The sequence below is a fragment of the Chiloscyllium plagiosum genome, unplaced genomic scaffold, assembly GCF_037043375.1.
Source record: "Chiloscyllium plagiosum isolate Xiang-an unplaced genomic scaffold, Cpla_swu_hap1 HiC_scaffold_1, whole genome shotgun sequence".
Classification (NCBI taxonomy): domain Eukaryota; kingdom Metazoa; phylum Chordata; class Chondrichthyes; order Orectolobiformes; family Hemiscylliidae; genus Chiloscyllium; species Chiloscyllium plagiosum.
In genome coordinates this window covers 165737702-165756467 of record NW_028270139.1, presented here as the reverse complement: position 1 = coordinate 165756467, position 18766 = coordinate 165737702, and the positions used below count along the sequence as shown (strand labels likewise).

At 64.0% G+C, this 18766-nt stretch overlaps 1 protein-coding gene across 4 annotated transcripts in view; it reads right to left on the bottom strand.

The window, feature by feature from the left end:
- Nucleotides 1–2699: 2699 nt before the first annotated feature.
- Nucleotides 2700–18766, bottom strand: part of hspa12b (heat shock protein family A (Hsp70) member 12B) — a 244674-nt gene continuing 228607 nt past the window's right edge. For 3 of the 4 annotated variants that reach the window (XM_087992010.1, XM_087992018.1, XM_087992024.1), the window contains 2 exons: nucleotides 11749–11852; nucleotides 2701–3364 (listed from right to left, as the gene is read on the bottom strand). In XM_087992010.1, coding sequence (XP_087848136.1) covers nucleotides 2724–3364; nucleotides 11749–11852 — 745 coding nt within the window. In that variant the 3' untranslated portion in view covers nucleotides 2701–2723. Of the gene's footprint in view, nucleotides 3365–11748; nucleotides 11853–18766 lie in introns of all 4 variants that reach the window. The other variant, XM_087992012.1, reaches the window with a different exon arrangement.

Genomic DNA, 18766 nt, shown 5'->3' with positions numbered 1-18766 from the left:
CACCCCCTCACCCACACCCACCCCCCACACCCTCCCCCACACCCCCCCACCCCCCCACACACACCGCCCACCCCCCCCCACACACACACCCCCCACTCCCCCACACACACCCCCCCCACACACACACCCCCCACCCCCCACACCCACACCCCCACCCCCCCACACCCACACCCCCACCCCCCCACACCCTCCCCCACACACCCCCACACCCACCCACACCCACCCCCCACACACACACACACCCCCACCACCCCCACACCCATACCCACCCCCCTCACACCCTCCCCCACCCACACCCACCCCCACCCCCCACACCCACCCCCCACACACACACACACCCCCACCACCCCCACACCCACACCCACCCCCCACACCCACCCCCCACACACACACCCCCCACACACACACCCCCCACACACACCCCCCACCCCCCCCTTGCAGAGAGGTCGCTGATCTTGGGGAAAGAAAGAATTGCAACAAATTCTGGATGTAAAAAAAAGTTTTATTATTTTGGTTGATAGAAACTTACATAGAAAATTTAAATTACAGGTATTGAAAGAGAAGATTAACGAAAGCGGGGGTTAGCCCCACACTGCCCGACTCGTGCCAACATCCATCTCATGCTGCATGCTCCGGTGGTCACCCAGGCCGGTCACTAGGAGGCACTGTAGAATGGCCCCGCCCTTCCTGACCGCTGATTGGTTGATAGGCCGGTTAATTTGCACCAATGGGTGTGCTGACATTGAACCCCTCCCCCCCCCCTTTTGGAGCCAATGGAAAGAGCCATTCCCTTCTGAAGGGGTATCATCTGGTGGCCATTTCCCTCTGCTAGCAACAACCATTTCACACAGAGGTGAGGAGGACTGTCTGCCTGTGGACATTTCTCCCCCCAAGCCCGGTGGAGTCTGGCTCATTGCACCGATTCAGGGTGGAGTTAAAGGGGTTTTGGTAAGGGGTCAAAGGTTATTGGGGTCAGGTGGCGTTGAATCCATGGTCCTATTGAATGGTGGAACAGCCCGAGGAGGTGAATGGGCGACTATGTTCTTGGAGGCTTTGAGTTCATGGGAATGGCCATTTTCAGCCTGAAGCCCGGCCTGTCCATCGTCTATAGGCATGAGACCATCAGCTGAAGCAGGGCCATTCAGCCCATCCAATGGGATCATGGTCGCTGTGATCATCCTCCACTCCTGCCTTTTCCCTCGGATCCGTAATTCCCTTCCTCATTAAAAACCTGCCGATCTCAGCCTGGAATATCCTGAATGTCCCAGCCCCAGCGGCCCTCCGTGGGATAGACTGTCCTGGATTCACTCGCCTCTCCGAGAAGAAATTCCTCTTCATCTCTGTCCCCTTCCTCTGGGATTCCACCCTCTGCTCCCAGACTCTCCCACAAGGGGAAATAGCCTTTCCATATCTCCTCTGTCATATCCCTCTAACAATCGTGTCTGTTTCAGTAAGACCCCCTCTCATCCTTCTACACTCCAGTGAGTACAGGCCCAACCTACTCAACCTCTCCTCATGAGACAGTCCCTCCCTACCCGGTACGAGCCGAGTGAGCCCTCTCTGGACTGCCTCCAATGCTGGTATACCCTCCCTTTGATAAGGGGCCCAGACCTGTTCACAGTATCGCAGCTGTGAGCTCTCTGGTGCAATCTATAATTTCAGCCAAGCCTCCTTACCTTTCCGCTCCCTTCCCTTTGAGCTAAAGGCCCACATTCCCTTCGCCTTCCCTGTGATCCTCCGAAGTTGGACATGACCTGTACTTCCAAATCTTTCTCTCCTGTAGCTTTCTGCAGTCCGTCACCATTTCAATAATATTCAGCCCCTCCATTCTTCCTGCCAAAGTGCATACCCTCCCATTCCCCCCACATTATGTTCCATCCACCGGGTTTTCACTCACTCACCGAATCTCTCTGCATCGCTCCGCAGACTCGGGGGAACATCCTGACCGCTCACCTTTCCACCCGTTTTACATTACGGTGCAGGACAGGCCCTTCGGCCCTCGATGCTTGAGTGTCATCCCCCAACATGGCTCCAACACATTCACTCTCCTCGTGAATATACGTGCTCAGATCTGGGTGCCTCTCCATCTCTACCCCTCTCTCCCGATTGGTACACTTTGAAACCCGTGCTGTTTTGTTGCCTGCTCCACCACCTAACTGTGTCTGACAACACTCTGCTCCAATAGGGATGCTAGCTAACTAGGGGACGGAATTTGATGTCATCAGTCAGAGGTCAGGTGGGTCAAGTGTAGTGAACAAAGTTTTAAACATTTGGGCATCGCTGGCTGGCTAGGCCCAGCATTTATTGTCCATCCCTAATTGCCCAGAGGGCAGCTAAGAGTCAACCACCTTGCTGTGGGTCTGGAGTCACGTGTAGGCCAGACCAGGTAAAGATGGCAGTTTCCTTCCCTGAAGGACATTGGTGAAGCAGATGGGTTTAACAGTTGACTCATGGCCATCATCATTCCCTTAATTCTAGATTTTCCTTTTGTTTTATTAGATTCAAATTCCACCATCGGATGTGGTGGGATTCGAACCCGGGTCCCCTGGGATTAACAATATCACCGGCCCATCACCATCCCCTTCCCGAATCTGAATGGACAGGATGGGAAGTCCGTGAAATAATCATTGCTGCCTCCCCGTCGGTCTTCTCCATTTCACCCCCCCCCTCCCCAGCTTCCTTTACCGGTCTGCCACACCCCCTCCCCCCCTACGCAGACGCAGTTAATTGGACAGGAAGTCGATGGAGGCTCTGACGGATTGTGAGGTGGCCACGTCCAGGGCGGTGACTCGGAGCTCGGTATCTCCGAACTGCATGCTGGTGCGAATCTCTCGGCGCCGCCGCTGCTTCGGGGAGCTGTCCGTCTCCGAGAGGTCCAGGCTGACCGTGCCGCACTTGCGTGCCGCCGGGTCACTGATGTACTGGACGTTGTCTTGGCTGCTGCAGTACACGTTGATGATAATCTTCCGCTGGCCAGGCCGAGCGGGCGTGTAACTACGCTGTACCACCTCGCCCAGTGCCACCGACTGGTCCACGGACACAAACCGGTCAAAGATGTCCGTGCACCACTGGATGCCATCTTTGACCAGCAGCTTCTCCCTCGGGTGCTTGCCCTCCACAAACTTGTTGAGAACGCCAACGCCATAGGTGAGCGGGGAGCGCCTGACCCGGACAATGGTAGGGTCCAGGCCAAACAGTACAGCCCCTTTCAGGATGGTGAGGCCGACATCCTGGGGAATGATGACCCGGCAGCGGGAAGTGAATGCCTGTTGGACAGCCAGCTGCAGGATGGGAGACTCGGCAAACCCACCCACCAAAAACAGGAACTTCACTCCACACACCTCCGGCTTCCTCATCAGCTTCTCTGGGAAAGACAACAAGACCACGGCTCCAGGTCACCAGCACACTTCAGCACAATGTCCCGACAAACACGCACTGGAACACCAAGGCTGTGACTCTGGGTAAGCACTGTGTGTAACTGAGACAGAGAGCGGGGCCTGTGTGTGAGTGTGGGAGTGAGAGCGGGGAGTGTGTGAGTGTGGGAGTGAGAGCGGGGAGTGTGTGTGAGTGTGGGAGTGAGAGCGGGGAGTGTGTGTGAGTGTGGGAGTGAGAGCGGGGAGTGTGTGTGAGTGTGGGAGTGAGAGCGGGGAGTGTGTGTGAGTGTGGGAGTGAGAGCGGGGAGTGTGTGTGAGTGTGGGAGTGAGAGCGGGGAGTGTGTGTGAGTGTGGGAGTGAGAGCGGGGAGTGTGTGTGAGTGTGGGAGTGAGAGCGGGGAGTGTGTGTGAGTGTGGGAGTGAGAGCGGGGAGTGTGTGTGAGTGTGGGAGTGAGGGCGGGGAGTGTGTGTGAGTGTGGGAGTGAGAGCGGGGAGTGTGTGTGAGTGTGGGAGTGAGAGCGGGGAGTGTGTGTGAGTGTGGGAGTGAGAGCGGGGAGTGTGTGTGAGTGTGGGAGTGAGGGCGGGGAGTGTGTGTGTGTGAGTGTGGGAGTGAGCACGGGGACTGTGTGGGAGTGAGGGCGGGGAGTGTGTGTGAGTTTGGGAGTAAGGGCGGGGAGTGTGTGTGAGTGTGGGAGTGAGAGCGGGGAGTGTGTGTGAGTGTGGGAGTGAGGGCGGGGAGTGTGTGTGTGAGTGTGGGAGTGAGAGCGGGGAGTGTGTGTGAGTGTGGGAGTGAGGGCGGGGAGTGTGTGTGTGTGGGAGTGAGGGCGGGGAGTGTGTGTGAGTGTGGGAGTGAGAGCGGGGAGTGTGTGTGAGTGTGGGAGTGAGAGCGGGGAGTGTGTGTGAGTGTGGGAGTGAGAGCGGGGAGTGTGTGTGAGTGTGGGAGTGAGAGCGGGGAGTGTGTGTGAGTGTGGGAGTGAGAGCGGGGAGTGTGTGTGAGTGTGGGAGTGAGAGCGGGGAGTGTGTGTGAGTGTGGGAGTGAGAGCGGGGAGTGTGTGTGAGTGTGGGAGTGAGAGCGGGGACTGTGTGTGTGAGTGTGGGAGTGAGAGCGGGGAGTGTGTGTGAGTGTGGGAGTGAGGGCGGGGAGTGTGTGGGAGTGAGGGCGGGGAGTGTGTGTGAGTGTGGGAGTGAGGGCGGGGAGTGTGTGTGAGTGTGGGAGTGAGGGCGGGGAGTGTGTGTGAGTGTGGGAGTGAGGGCGGGGAGTGTGTGTGAGTGTGGGAGTGAGGGCGGGGAGTGTGTGGGAGTGAGGGCGGGGAGTGTGTGTGAGTGTGGGAGTGAGGGCGGGGAGTGTGTGTGAGTGTGGGAGTGAGGGCGGGGAGTGTGTGTGAGTGTGGGAGTGAGGGCGGGGAGTGTGTGTGAGTGTGGGAGTGATGGCGGGGAGTGTGTGTGAGTGAGCGCGGGGAGTGTGTGTGAGTGTGGGAATGAGAGCGGGGAGTGTGTGTGAGTGTGGGAGTGAGCGCAGGGAGTGTTTGGGAGTGAGGGCGGGGAGTGTGTGTGAGTGTGGGAGTGAGCGCAGGGAGTGTGTGTGAGTGTGGGAGTGAGAGCGGGGAGTGTGTGTGAGTGTGGGAGTGAGGGCGGGGAGTGTGTGTGAGTGTGGGAGTGAGCGCAGGGAGTGTGTGTGAGTGTGGGAGTGAGAGCGGGGAGTGTGTGTGAGTGTGGGAGTGAGAGCGGGGAGTGTGTGAGTGTGGGAGTGAGAGCGGGGAGTGTGTGTGAGTGTGGGAGTGAGAGCGGGGAGTGTGTGTGAGTGTGGGAGTGAGAGCGGGGAGTGTGTGTGAGTGTGGGAGTGAGGGCGGGGAGTGTGTGTGAGTGTGGGAGTGAGAGCGGGGAGTGTGTGTGAGTGTGGGAGTGAGAGCGGGGACTGTGTGTGTGAGTGTGGGAGTGAGAGCGGGGAGTGTGTGTGAGTGTGGGAGTGAGGGCGGGGAGTGTGTGTGAGTGTGGGAGTGAGGGCGGGGAGTGTGTGTGAGTGTGGGAGTGAGGGCGGGGAGTGTGTGTGAGTGTGGGAGTGAGGGCGGGGAGTGTGTGTGAGTGTGGGAGTGATGGCGGGGAGTGTGTGTGAGTGAGCGCGGGGAGTGTGTGTGAGTGTGGGAATGAGAGCGGGGAGTGTGTGTGAGTGTGGGAGTGAGCGCAGGGAGTGTTTGGGAGTGAGGGCGGGGAGTGTGTGTGAGTGTGGGAGTGAGCGCAGGGAGTGTGTGTGAGTGTGGGAGTGAGAGCGGGGAGTGTGTGTGAGTGTGGGAGTGAGGGCGGGGAGTGTGTGTGAGTGTGGGAGTGAGCGCAGGGAGTGTGTGTGAGTGTGGGAGTGAGAGCGGGGAGTGTGTGTGAGTGTGGGAGTGAGGGCGGGGAGTGTGTGTGAGTGTGGGAGTGAGGGCGGGGAGTGTGTGTGAGTGTGGGAGTGAGGGCGGGGAGTGTGTGTGAGTGTGGGAGTGAGGGCGGGGAGTGTGTGTGAGTGTGGGAGTGAGGGCGGGGAGTGTGTGTGAGTGTGGGAGTGAGGGCGGGGAGTGTGTGTGAGTGTGGGAGTGAGGGCGGGGAGTGTGTGTGAGTGTGGGAGTGAGGGCGGGGAGTGTGTGTGAGTGTGGGAGTGAGCGCGGGGAGTGTGTGTGAGTGTGGGAGTGAGCGCGGGGAGTGTGTGTGAGTGTGGGAGTGAGCGCGGGGAGTGTGTGTGAGTGTGGGAGTGAGAGCGGGGAGTGTGTGTGAGTGTGGGAGTGAGAGCGGGGAGTGTGTGTGAGTGTGGGAGTGAGCGCGGGGAGTGTGTGTGAGTGTGGGAGTGAGCGCGGGGAGTGTGTGTGAGTGTGGGAGTGAGAGCGGGGAGTGTGTGTGAGTGTGGGAGTGAGAGCGGGGAGTGTGTGTGAGTGTGGGAGTGAGAGCGGGGAGTGTGTGTGAGTGTGGGAGTGAGAGCGGGGAGTGTGTGTGAGTGTGGGAGTGAGAGCGGGGAGTGTGTGTGAGTGTGGGAGTGAGGGCGGGGAGTGTGTGTGAGTGTGGGAGTGAGGGCGGGGAGTGTGTGTGAGTGTGGGAGTGAGGGCGGGGAGTGTGTGTGTGAGTGTGGGAGTGAGCGCGGGGACTGTGTGGGAGTGAGGGCGGGGGTGAGCGCGGGGACTGTGTGGGAGTGAGGGCGGGGAGTGTGTGTGAGTGTGGGAGTGAGAGCGGGGAGTGTGTGTGAGTGTGGGAGTGAGGGCGGGGAAAGTGTGTGAGTGTGGGAGTGAGAGCGGGGAGTGTGTGTGAGTGTGGGAGTGTGGGAGTGAGCGCAGGGAATGTGTGGGAGTGAGGGCGGGGAGTGTGTGTGAGTGTGGGAGTGAGCGCAGGGAGTGTGTGTGAGTGTGGGAGTGAGCACAGGGAGTGTGTGTGAGAGTGTGGGAGTGAGGGCGGGGAGTGTGTGTGAGTGTGGGAGTGAGGGCGGGGAGTGTGTGTGAGTGTGGGAGTGAGAGCGGGGAGTGTGTGGGAGTGAGGGAGTGAGAGCGGGGAGTGTGTGTGAGTGTGGGAATGAGGGCGGGGAGTGTGTGTGAGTGTGGGAGTGAGGGCGGGGAGTGTGTGTGAGTGTGGGAGTGAGGGTGGGGAGTGTGTGTGAGTGTGGGAGTGAGGGCGGGGAGTGTGTGTGAGTGTGGGAATGAGAGCGGGGAGTGTGTGAGTGTGGGAGTGAGCGCAGGGAGTGTGTGGGAGTGAGGGCGGGGAGTGTGTGTGAGTGTGGGAGTGAGCGCGGGGAGTGTGTGTGAGTGTGGGAGTGAGCGCAGGGAGTGTGTGTGAGTGTGGGAGTGAGCGCAGGGAGTGTGTGTGAGTGTGGGAGTGAGCGCAGGGAGTGTGTGTGTGAGTGTGGGAGTGAGCGCAGGGAGTGTGTGTGAGAGTGTGGGAGTGAGGGCGGGGAGTGTGTGTGAGTGTGATAGTGAGGGCGGGGAGTGTGTGGGAGTGAGGGCGGGGAGTGTGTGGGAGTGAGGGCGGGGAGTGTGTGTGAGTGTGGGAGTGAGAGCGGGGACTGTGTGTGAGTGTGGGAGTGAGAGCGGGGACTGTGTGAGTGTGGGAGTGAGAGCGGGGACTGTGTGTGAGTGTGGGAGTGAGAGCGGGGACTGTGTGTGAGTGTGGGAGTGAGAGCGGGGAGTGTGTGTGAGTGTGGGAGTGAGGGCTGGGAGTGTGGGAGTGAGAGCGGGGAGTGTGTGGGAGTGAGAGCGGGGAGTGTGTGTGAGTGTGGGAGTGAGCGCAGGGAGTGTGTGTGTGAGTGTGGGAGTGAGGGCGGGGAGTGTGTGTGAGTGTGGGAGTGAGGGCGGGGAGTGTGTGTGTGTGTGGGAATGAGAGCGGGGAGTGTGTGTGAGAGTGTGGGAGTGAGGGCGTGGAGTGTGAGTGAGTGTGGGAGTGAGCGCAGGGAGTGTGTGAGTGAGTGTGGGAGTGAGGGCGGGGAGTGTGAGTGAGTGTGGGAGTGAGCGCAGGGAGTGTGAGTGAGTGTGGGAGTGAGCGCAGGGAGTGTGTGTGAGTGTGGGAGTGAGGGCGGGGAGTGTGAGTGAGTGTGGGAGTGAGCGCAGGGAGTGTGTGTGTGAGTGTGGGAGTGAGGGCGGGGAGTGAGGGCGGGTGTGTGTGAGTGTGTGGGAGTGAGAGCGGGGAGTGTGTGTGAGTGTGGGAGTGAGAGCGGGGAGTGTGTGTGAGTGTGGGAGTGAGAGCGGGGTGTGTGAGTGAGTGTGGGAGTGAGGGCGGGGAGTGTGTGTGTGTGTGTGTGTGTGTGTGTGAGAGTGTGGGAGTGAGAGCGGGGAGTGTGTGTGTGTGTGGGAGTGAGCGCAGGGAGTGTGTGTGGGAGTGAGGGCGGGGAGTGTGTGTGTGAGTGTGGGAGTGAGGGCGGGGAGTGTGTGTGAGTGTGGGAGTGAGGGCGGGGAGTGTGTGTGAGTGTGGGAGTGAGGGCGGGGAGTGTGTGTGAGTGTGGGAGTGAGGGCGGGGAGTGTGTGTGAGTGTGTGAGTGAGCGCAGGGAGTGTGTGAGAGTGTGGGAGTGAGGGCGGGGAGTGTGTGTGAGTGTGGGAGTGAGCGCAGGGAGTGTGTGTGTGTGTGGGAGTGAGCGCAGGGAGTGTGTGTGAGAGTGTGGGAGTGAGGGCGGGGAGTGTGTGTGAGTGTGGGAGTGAGGGCGGGGAGTGTGTGTGTGTGTGGGAATGAGAGCGGGGAGTGTGTGTGAGAGTGTGGGAGTGAGGGCGGGGAGTGTGAGTGAGTGTGGGAGTGAGCGCAGGGAGTGTGTGAGTGAGTGTGGGAGTGAGCGCAGGGAGTGTGTGAGTGAGTGTGGGAGTGAGGGCGGGGAGTGTGAGTGAGTGTGGGAGTGAGCGCAGGGAGTGTGTGTGTGAGTGTGGGAGTGAGGGCGGGGAGTGTGAGTGAGTGTGGGAGTGAGAGCGGGGAGTGTGTGTGAGTGTGGGAGTGAGAGCGGGGTGTGTGAGTGAGTGTGGGAGTGAGGGCGGGGAGTGTGTGTGTGTGTGTGTGTGTGTGTGTGTGTGAGTGTGGGAGTGAGAGCGGGGAGTGTGTGTGAGTGTGGGAGTGAGCGCAGGGAGTGTGTGTGGGAGTGAGGGCGGGGAGTGTGTGTGTGAGTGTGGGAGTGAGGGCGGGGAGTGTGTGTGAGTGTGGGAGTGAGCGCAGGGAGTGTGTGTGAGAGTGTGGGAGTGAGGGCGGGGAGTGTGTGTGAGTGTGGGAGTGAGGGCGGGGAGTGTGTGGGAGTGAGGGCGGGGAGTGTGTGTGAGTGTGGGAGTGAGAGCGGGGACTGTGTGTGAGTGTGGGAGTGAGAGCGGGGACTGTGTGTGAGTGTGGGAGTGAGAGCGGGGACTGTGTGTGAGTGTGGGAGTGAGAGCGGGGACTGTGTGTGAGTGTGGGAGTGAGAGCGGGGAGTGTGTGTGAGTGTGGGAGTGAGGGCTGGGAGTGTGGGAGTGAGAGCGGGGAGTGTGTGTGAGTGTGGGAGTGAGAGCGGGGAGTGTGTGTGAGTGTGGGAGTGAGCGCAGGGAGTGTGTGTGAGAGTGTGGGAGTGAGGGCGGGGAGTGTGTGTGAGTGTGGGAGTGAGGGCGGGGAGTGTGTGTGTGTGTGGGAATGAGAGCGGGGAGTGTGTGTGAGAGTGTGGGAGTGAGGGCGGGGAGTGTGAGTGAGTGTGGGAGTGAGCGCAGGGAGTGTGTGAGTGAGTGTGGGAGTGAGGGCGGGGAGTGTGAGTGAGTGTGGGAGTGAGCGCAGGGAGTGTGTGTGTGAGTGTGGGAGTGAGGGCGGGGAGTGTGAGTGAGTGTGGGAGTGAGAGCGGGGAGTGTGTGTGAGTGTGGGAGTGAGGGCGGGGAGTGTGAGTGAGTGTGGGAGTGAGCGCAGGGAGTGTGTGTGTGAGTGTGGGAGTGAGCGCAGGGAGTGTGTGTGTGAGTGTGGGAGTGAGGGCGGGGAGTGAGGGCGGGTGTGTGTGAGTGTGTGGGAGTGAGAGCGGGGAGTGTGTGTGAGTGTGGGAGTGAGAGCGGGGTGTGTGAGTGAGTGTGGGAGTGAGGGCGGGGAGTGTGTGTGTGTGTGTGTGTGTGTGAGAGTGTGGGAGTGAGAGCGGGGAGTGTGTGTGAGTGTGGGAGTGAGCGCAGGGAGTGTGTGTGGGAGTGAGGGCGGGGAGTGTGTGTGTGAGTGTGGGAGTGAGGGCGGGGAGTGTGTGTGAGTGTGGGAGTGAGGGCGGGGAGTGTGTGTGAGTGTGGGAGTGAGGGCGGGGAGTGTGTGTGAGTGTGGGAGTGAGGGCGGGGAGTGTGTGTGAGTGTGGGAGTGAGCGCAGGGAGTGTGTGTGTGTGTGGGAGTGAGCGCAGGGAGTGTGTGTGAGAGTGTGGGAGTGAGGGCGGGGAGTGTGTGTGAGTGTGGGAGTGAGGGCGGGGAGTGTGTGTGTGTGGGAATGAGAGCGGGGAGTGTGTGTGAGAGTGTGGGAGTGAGGGCGGGGAGTGTGAGTGAGTGTGGGAGTGAGCGCAGGGAGTGTGGGAGTGAGGGCGGGGAGTGTGAGTGTGAGTGTGGGAGTGAGCGCAGGGAGTGTGTGTGTGTGAGTGTGGGAGTGAGGGCGGGGAGTGAGGGCGGGTGTGTGTGAGTGTGTGGGAGTGAGAGCGGGGAGTGTGTGTGAGTGTGGGAGTGAGGGCGGGGAGTGTGAGTGAGTGTGGGAGTGAGCGCAGGGAGTGTGTGTGTGAGTGTGGGAGTGAGCGCAGGGAGTGTGTGTGTGAGTGTGGGAGTGAGGGCGGGGAGTGAGGGCGGGTGTGTGTGAGTGTGTGGGAGTGAGAGCGGGGAGTGTGTGTGAGTGTGGGAGTGAGAGCGGGGTGTGTGAGTGAGTGTGGGAGTGAGGGCGGGGAGTGTGTGTGTGTGTGTGTGTGTGTGTGTGTGTGTGTGTGAGTGTGGGAGTGAGAGCGGGGAGTGTGTGTGAGTGTGGGAGTGAGCGCAGGGAGTGTGTGTGGGAGTGAGGGCGGGGAGTGTGTGTGTGAGTGTGGGAGTGAGGGCGGGGAGTGTGTGTGAGTGTGGGAGTGAGGGCGGGGAGTGTGTGTGAGTGTGGGAGTGAGAGCGGGGAGTGTGTGTGAGTGTGGGAGTGAGAGCGGGGAGTGTGTGTGAGTGTGGGAGTGAGAGCGGGGAGTGTGTGTGAGTGTGGGAGTGAGAGCGGGGAGTGTGTGTGAGTGTGGGAGTGAGGGCGGGGAGTGTGTGTGAGTGTGGGAGTGAGGGCGGGGAGTGTGTGTGAGTGTGGGAGTGAGGGCGGGGAGTGTGTGTGAGTGTGGGAGTGAGGGCGGGGAGTGTGTGTGAGTGTGGGAGTGAGCGCAGGGAGTGTGTGTGTGAGTGTGGGAGTGAGGGCGGGGAGTGTGTGTGAGTGTGGGAGTGAGGGCGGGGAGTGTGTGTGAGTGTGGGAGTGAGGGCGGGGAGTGTGTGTGAGTGTGGGAGTGAGGGCGGGGAGTGTGTGTGAGTGTGGGAGTGAGCGCAGGGAGTGTGTGTGTGAGTGTGGGAGTGAGGGCGGGGAGTGTGTGTGAGTGTGGGAGTGAGGGCGGGGAGTGTGTGTGAGTGTGGGAGTGAGGGCGGGGAGTGTGTGTGAGTGTGGGAGTGAGGGCGGGGAGTGTGTGTGAGTGTGGGAGTGAGCGCAGGGAGTGTGTGTGTGAGTGTGGGAGTGAGGGCGGGGAGTGTGTGTGTGTGTGGGAGTGAGGGCGGGGAGTGTGTGGGAGTGAGAGCGGGGAGTGTGTGTGAGTGTGGGAGTGAGAGCGGGGAGTGTGTGTGAGTGTGGGAGTGAGGGCGGGGAGTGTGTGTGAGTGTGGGAGTGAGGGCGGGGAGTGTGTGTGAGTGTGTGTGAGTGTGTGTGTGTGAGAGTGAGGGCGGGGACTCTGGTAGTCGCTGGTCTTGCTCGGTTACTCACCGATATGTGCCACTATCTGCCTGACTGTGGGCTGGAAGAGATCCGCGATGGCCTGGGGAGTCATTCGCAGCATTCCCTGGGAAGACCACTTGACGAGTGAGGTGCTGTGGGAATGATGGGAGATGTCACACACCAGCCTGGAGTTATCGTCATCACACTCACATCGCACACACCTCGCCCTCGCCCGCACCTCGCCCTCGCCCGCACCTCGCCCTCACCCGCACCTCGCCCTCACCCGCACCTCGCCCTCTCCCGCACCTCGCCCTCGCCCGCACCTCGCCCTCTCCCACACCTCGCCCTCTCCCACACCTCGCCCTCTCCCACACCTCGCCCTCTCCCACACCTCGCCCTCTCCCGCACCTCGCACTCTCCCACACCTCGCCCTCTCCCTCACCTCACACTCTCCCACACCTCGCCCTCTCCCACACCTCGCCCTCTCCCACACCTCGCACTCTCCCACACCTCGCCCTCTCCCGCACCTCGCACTCTCCCACACCTCGCCCTCTCCCTCACCTCGCACTCTCCCACACCTCGCCCTCTCCCACACCTCGCCCTCTCCCGCACCTCGCCCTCTCCCACACCTCGCACTCTCCCGCACCTCGCCCTCTCCCACACCTCGCACTCTCCCGCACCTCGCACTCTCCCGCACCTCGCACTCTCCCGCACCTCGCCCTCTCCCACACCTCGCACTCTCCCGCACCTCGCCCTCTCCCACACCTCGCACTCTCCCGCACCTCGCACTCTCCCGCACCTCGCACTCTCCCGCACCTCGCACTCTCCCGCACCTCGCCCACACCTCGCACTCTCCCACACCTCGCACTCTCCCACACCTCGCCCTCTCCCACACCTCGCCCTCGCCCACACCTCGCACTCTCCCACACCTCGCACTCTCCCGCACCTTGCACTCTCCCACACCTCGCCCTCTCCCACACCTCGCCCTCTCCCACACCTCGCCCTCTCCCACACCTCGCCCTCTCCCACACCTCGCACTCTCCCACACCTCGCACTCTCCCGCACCTCGCACTCTCCCGCACCTCGCCCTCGCCGACACCTCGCCCTCTCCCACACCTCGCCCTCTCCCACACCTCGCCCTCTCCCACACCTCGCCCTCTCCCACACCTCGCCCTCTCCCACACCTCGCCCTCTCCCACACCTCGCACTCTCCCACACCTCGCCCTCTCCCACACCTCGCACCCTCCCGCACCTCGCACTCGCCCACACCTCGCACTCTCCCATACCTCGCACTCTCCCACACCTCGCACTCTCCCACACCTCGCCCTCTCCCACACCTCGCCCTCTCCCACACCTCGCACTCTCCCACACCTCGCCCTCTCCCACACCTCGCCCTCTCCCACACCTCGCACTCGCCCACACCTCGCACTCGCCCACACCTCGCACTCTCCCACACCTCGCCCTCTCCCACACCTCGCCCTCTCCCGCACCTCGCCCTCTCCCGCACCTCGCACTCTCCCACACCTCGCACTCGCCCACACCTCGCACTCGCCCACACCTCGCCCTCTCCCACACCTCGCCCTCTCCCACACCTCGCCCTCGCCCACACCTCGCACTCGCCCACACCTCGCCCTCTCCCACACCTCGCCCTCTCCCACACCTCGCCCTCTCCCACACCTCGCACTCGCCCACACCTCGCACTCTCCCACACCTCGCACTCTCCCGCACCTCGCACTCGCCCACACCTCGCACTCTCCCACACCTCGCCCACACCTCGCACTCTCCCACACCTCGCACTCTCCCGCACCTCGCCCACACCTCGCACTCTCCCGCACCTCGCACTCTCCCACACCTCGCCCACACCTCGCACTCTCCCACACCTCGCACTCTCCCACACCTCGCACTCGCCCACACCTCGCCCTCTCCCGCACCTCGCCCTCTCCCGCACCTCGCCCTCGCACTCTCCCACACCTCGCACTCTCCCACACCTCGCACTCTCCCGCACCTCGCACTCTCCCACACCTCGCACTCTCCCACACCTCGCCCTCTCCCGCACCTCGCACTCTCCCACACCTCGCACTCTCCCACACCTCGCACTCTCCCACACCTCGCACTCTCCCACACCTCGCCCTCTCCCGCACCTCGCACTCTCCCACACCTCGCACTCTCCCACACCTCGCACTCTCCCACACCTCGCACTCTCCCACACCTCGCACTCTCCCACACCTCGCCCTCTCCCGCACCTCGCCCTCTCCCGCACCTCGCACCCTCCCGCACCTCGCACCCTCCCGCACCTCGCACTCTCCCACACCTCGCCCTCTCCCGCACCTCGCCCTCTCCCACACCTCGCACTCTCCCACACCTCGCCCTCTCCCACACCTCGCACTCTCCCACACCTCGCCCTCTCCCGCACCTCGCCCTCTCCCACACCTCGCCCTCTCCCACACCTCGCCCTCGCACTCTCCCACACCTCGCACTCTCCCACACCTCGCACTCTCCCGCACCTCGCACTCTCCCACACCTCGCCCTCGCCCGCACCTCACACTCTCCCACACCTCGCCCTCTCCCACACCTCGCACTCTCCCACACCTCGCACTCTCCCACACCTCGCCCTCTCCCGCACCTCGCACTCTCCCACACCTCGCACTCTCCCACACCTCGCACTCTCCCACACCTCGCACTCTCCCGCACCTCGCCCTCTCCCACACCTCGCCCTCTCCCGCACCTCGCCCTCTCCCACACCTCGCACTCTCCCACACCTCGCACTCGCCCACACCTCGCCCTCTCCCACACCTCGCACTCTCCCACACCTCGCACTCTCCCACACCTCGCACTCGCCCACACCTCGCCCTCTCCCACACCTCGCACTCTCCCACACCTCGCCCTCTCCCGCACCTCGCCCTCTCCCACACCTCGCACTCTCCCACACCTCGCACTCTCCCGCACCTCGCCCTCTCCCGCACCTCGCCCTCTCCCGCACCTCGCCCTCTCCCACACCTCGCCCTCTCCCACACCTCGCCCTCTCCCACACCTCGCCCTCGCACTCTCCCGCACCTCGCCCTCTCCCGCACCTCGCACTCTCCCACACCTCGCCCTCTCCCGCACCTCGCCCTCTCCCACACCTCGCCCTCTCCCGCACCTCGCACTCTCCCACACCTCGCACTCTCCCACACCTCGCCCTCTCCCGCACCTCGCACTCTCCCACACCTCGCCCTCTCCCGCACCTCGCACTCTCCCACACCTCGCCCTCTCCCACACCTCGCCCTCTCCCGCACCTCGCCCTCTCCCACACCTCGCACTCTCCCACACCTCGCACTCTCCCGCACCTCGCCCTCGCCCGCACCTCGCCCTCGCCCGCACCTCGCCCTCGCACTCTCCCACACCTCGCACTCTCCCACACCTCGCCCTCGCACTCTCCCGCACCTCGCCCTCGCCCGCACCTCGCCCTCGCCCGCACCTCGCCCTCGCACTCTCCCACACCTCGCACTCTCCCACACCTCGCCCTCGCACTCTCCCACACCTCGCCCTCGCACTCTCCCACACCTCGCACTCTCCCACACCTCGCCCTCTCCCACACCTCGCCCTCGCCCGCACCTCGCCCTCGCCCGCACCTCGCCCTCGCCCGCACCTCGCACTCTCCCACACCTCGCACTCTCCCACACCTCGCACTCTCCCACACCTCGCCCTCGCACTCTCCCACACCTCGCCCTCTCCCACACCTCTCCCTCGCACTCTCCCACACCTCGCCCTCTCCCGCACCTCGCCCTCTCCCGCACCTCGCACTCTCCCACACCTCGCACCCTCCCACACCTCGCCCTCTCCCACACCTCGCACTCTCCCACACCTCGCCCTCTCCCACACCTCGCCCTCGCACTCTCCCGCACCTCGCCCTCTCCCGCACCTCGCCCTCTCCCGCACCTCGCCCTCGCCCACACCTCGAACTCTCCCACACCTCGCACTCTCCCACACCTCGCCCTCTCCCACACCTCGCCCTCGCCCACACCTCGCACTCTCCCACACCTCGCCCTCGCCCACACCTCGCCCTCGCCCACACCTCGCCCTCTCCCACACCTCGCACTCTCCCACACCTCGCCCTCTCCCACACCTCGCCCTCTCCCACACCTCGCACTCTCCCACACCTCGCACTCTCCCGCACCTCGCACTCTCCCGCACCTCGCACTCTCCCACACCTCGCACTCTCCCACACCTCGCCCTCGCCCACACCTCGCACTCTCCCACACCTCGCCCTCTCCCACACCTCGCCCTCTCCCACACCTCGCCCTCGCCCACACCTCGCACTCTCCCACACCTCGCACTCTCCCGCACCTCGCACTCTCCCACACCTCGCACTCTCCCACACCTCGCCCTCGCCCACACCTCGCACTCTCCCACACCTCGCACTCTCCCACACCTCGCCCTCTCCCGCACCTCGCCCTCTCCCGCACCTCGCACTCTCCCACACCTCGCACCCTCCCACACCTCGCCCTCTCCCACACCTCGCACTCTCCCACACCTCGCACTCTCCCGCACCTCGCACCCTCCCACACCTCGCACTCTCCCACACCTCGCACTCTCCCACACCTCGCACTCTCCCGCACCTCGCACTCTCCCACACCTCGCACTCTCCCACACCTCGCCCTCTCCCACACCTCGCCCTCGCACTCTCCCGCACCTCGCCCTCTCCCGCACCTCGCCCTCTCCCGCACCTCGCCCTCGCCCACACCTCGAACTCTCCCACACCTCGCACTCTCCCACACCTCGCACTCTCCCACACCTCGCCCTCTCCCACACCTCGCACTCTCCCACACCTCGCCCTCTCCCGCACCTCGCCCTCTCCCACACCTCGCCCTCTCCCGCACCTCGCCCTCTCCCGCCACTCGCCCTCTCCCGCACCTCGCACTCTCCCACACCTCGCACTCTCCCACACCTCGCCCTCGCCCTCACCCGCACCTCGCCCTCTCCCGCACCTCGCCCTCTCCCGCACCTCGCCCTCTCCCGCACCTCGCCCTCTCCCGCACCTCGCCCTCTCCCACACCTCGCCCTCTCCCGCACCTCGCCCTCTCCCTCACCTCGCACTCTCCCGCACCTCGCACTCTCCCACACCTCGCACTCTCCCACACCTCGCACTCTCCCGCACCTCGCACTCTCCCGCACCTCGCACTCTCCCACACCTCGCACTCTCCCTCACCTCGCACTCTCCCACACCTCGCCCTCTCCCGCACCTCGCACTCTCCCACACCTCGCACTCTCCCACACCTCGCACTCTCCCACACCTCGCACTCTCCCTCACCTCGCCCTCTCCCTCACCTCGCACTCTCCCGCACCTCGCACTCTCCCGCACCTCGCACTCTCCCGCACCTCGCACTCTCCCACACCTCGCACTCTCCCTCACCTCGCACTCTCCCTCACCTCGCACTCTCCCACACCTCGCCCTCTCCCGCACCTCGCACTCTCCCACACCTCGCACTCTCCCAAACCTCGCACTCTCCCACACCTCGCACTCTCCCACACCTCGCACTCTCCCTCACCTCGCACTCTCCCACACCTCGCACTCTCCCACACCTCGCACTCTCCCACACCTCGCACTCTCCCACACCTCGCACTCTCCCGCACCTCGCACTCTCCCACACCTCGCACTCTCCCACACCTCGCACTCTCCCTCACCTCGCCCTCTCCCGCACCTCGCCCTCTCCCACACCTCGCACTCTCCCGCACCTCGCCCTCGCCCGCACCTCGCACTCTCCCACACCTCGCACTCTCCCTCACCTCGCACTCTCCCACACCTCGCACTCTCCCACACCTCGCACTCTCCCGCACCTCGCACTCTCCCTCACCTCGCCCTCTCCCACACCTCGCCCTCTCCCACACCTCGCACTCTCCCGCACCTCGCCCTCTCCCGCACCTCGCACTCTCCCACACCTCGCACTCTCCCTCACCTCGCACTCTCCCGCACCTCGCACTCTCCCACACCTCGCACTCTCCCGCACCTCGCACTCTCCCGCATCTCGCCCTCTCCCACACCTCGCCCTCTCCCGCACCTCGCCCTCTCCCGCACCTCGCCCTCTCCCGCACCTCGCCCTCTCCCGCACCTCGCCCTCTCCCGCACCTCGCCCTCTCCCACACCTCGCCCTCTCCAGCACCTCGTACTCTCCCACACCTCGCCCTCGCCCTCTCCCACACCTCGCCCTCTCCCACACCTCGCCCTCTCCCGCACCTCGCCCTCTCCCGCACATCGCACTCTCCCGCACCTCGCCCTCTCCCACACCTCGCCCTCTCCCACACCTCGCCCTCTCCCTCACCTCGCACTCTCCCGCACCTCGCACTTGCCCACACCTCGCCCTCGCCCACACCTCGCACTCTCCCTCACCTCGCACTCTCCCGCACCTCGCACTCTCCCGCACCTCGCCCTCTCCCTCACCTCGCACTCTCCCGCACCTCGCACTTGCCCACACCTCGCCCTCGCCCACACCTCGCACTCTCCCTCACCTCGCACTCTCCCGCACCTCGCACTCTCCCGCACCTCGCACTCTCCCTCACCTCGCACTCTCCCGCACCTCGCACTTGCCCACACCTCGCCCTCGCCCACACCTCGCACTCTCCCTCACCTCGCACTCTCCCGCACCTCGCACTCTCCCGCACCTCGCACTCTCCCGCACCTCGCACTCTCCCACACCTCGCCCTCTCCCGCACCTCGCACTCTCCCACACCTCGCACTCTCCCACACCTCGCACTCGCCCACACCTCGCACTCGCCCACACCTCGCACTCTCCCACACCTCGCCCTCGCACTCTCCCGCACCTCGCACTCTCCCGCACCTCGCCCTCGCCGACACCTCGCACTCTCCCGCACCTCGCCCTCTCCCACACCTCGCACTCTCCCACACCTCGCACTCTCCCTCACCTCGCACTCTCCCTCACCTCGCACTCTCCCTCACCTCGCACTCTCCCTCACCTCGCACTCTCCCACACCTCGCCCTCGCCCACACCTCGCCCTCGCCCACACCTCGCACTCGCCCACACCTCGCACTCTCCCACACCTCGCACTCTCCCACACCTCGCACTCTCCC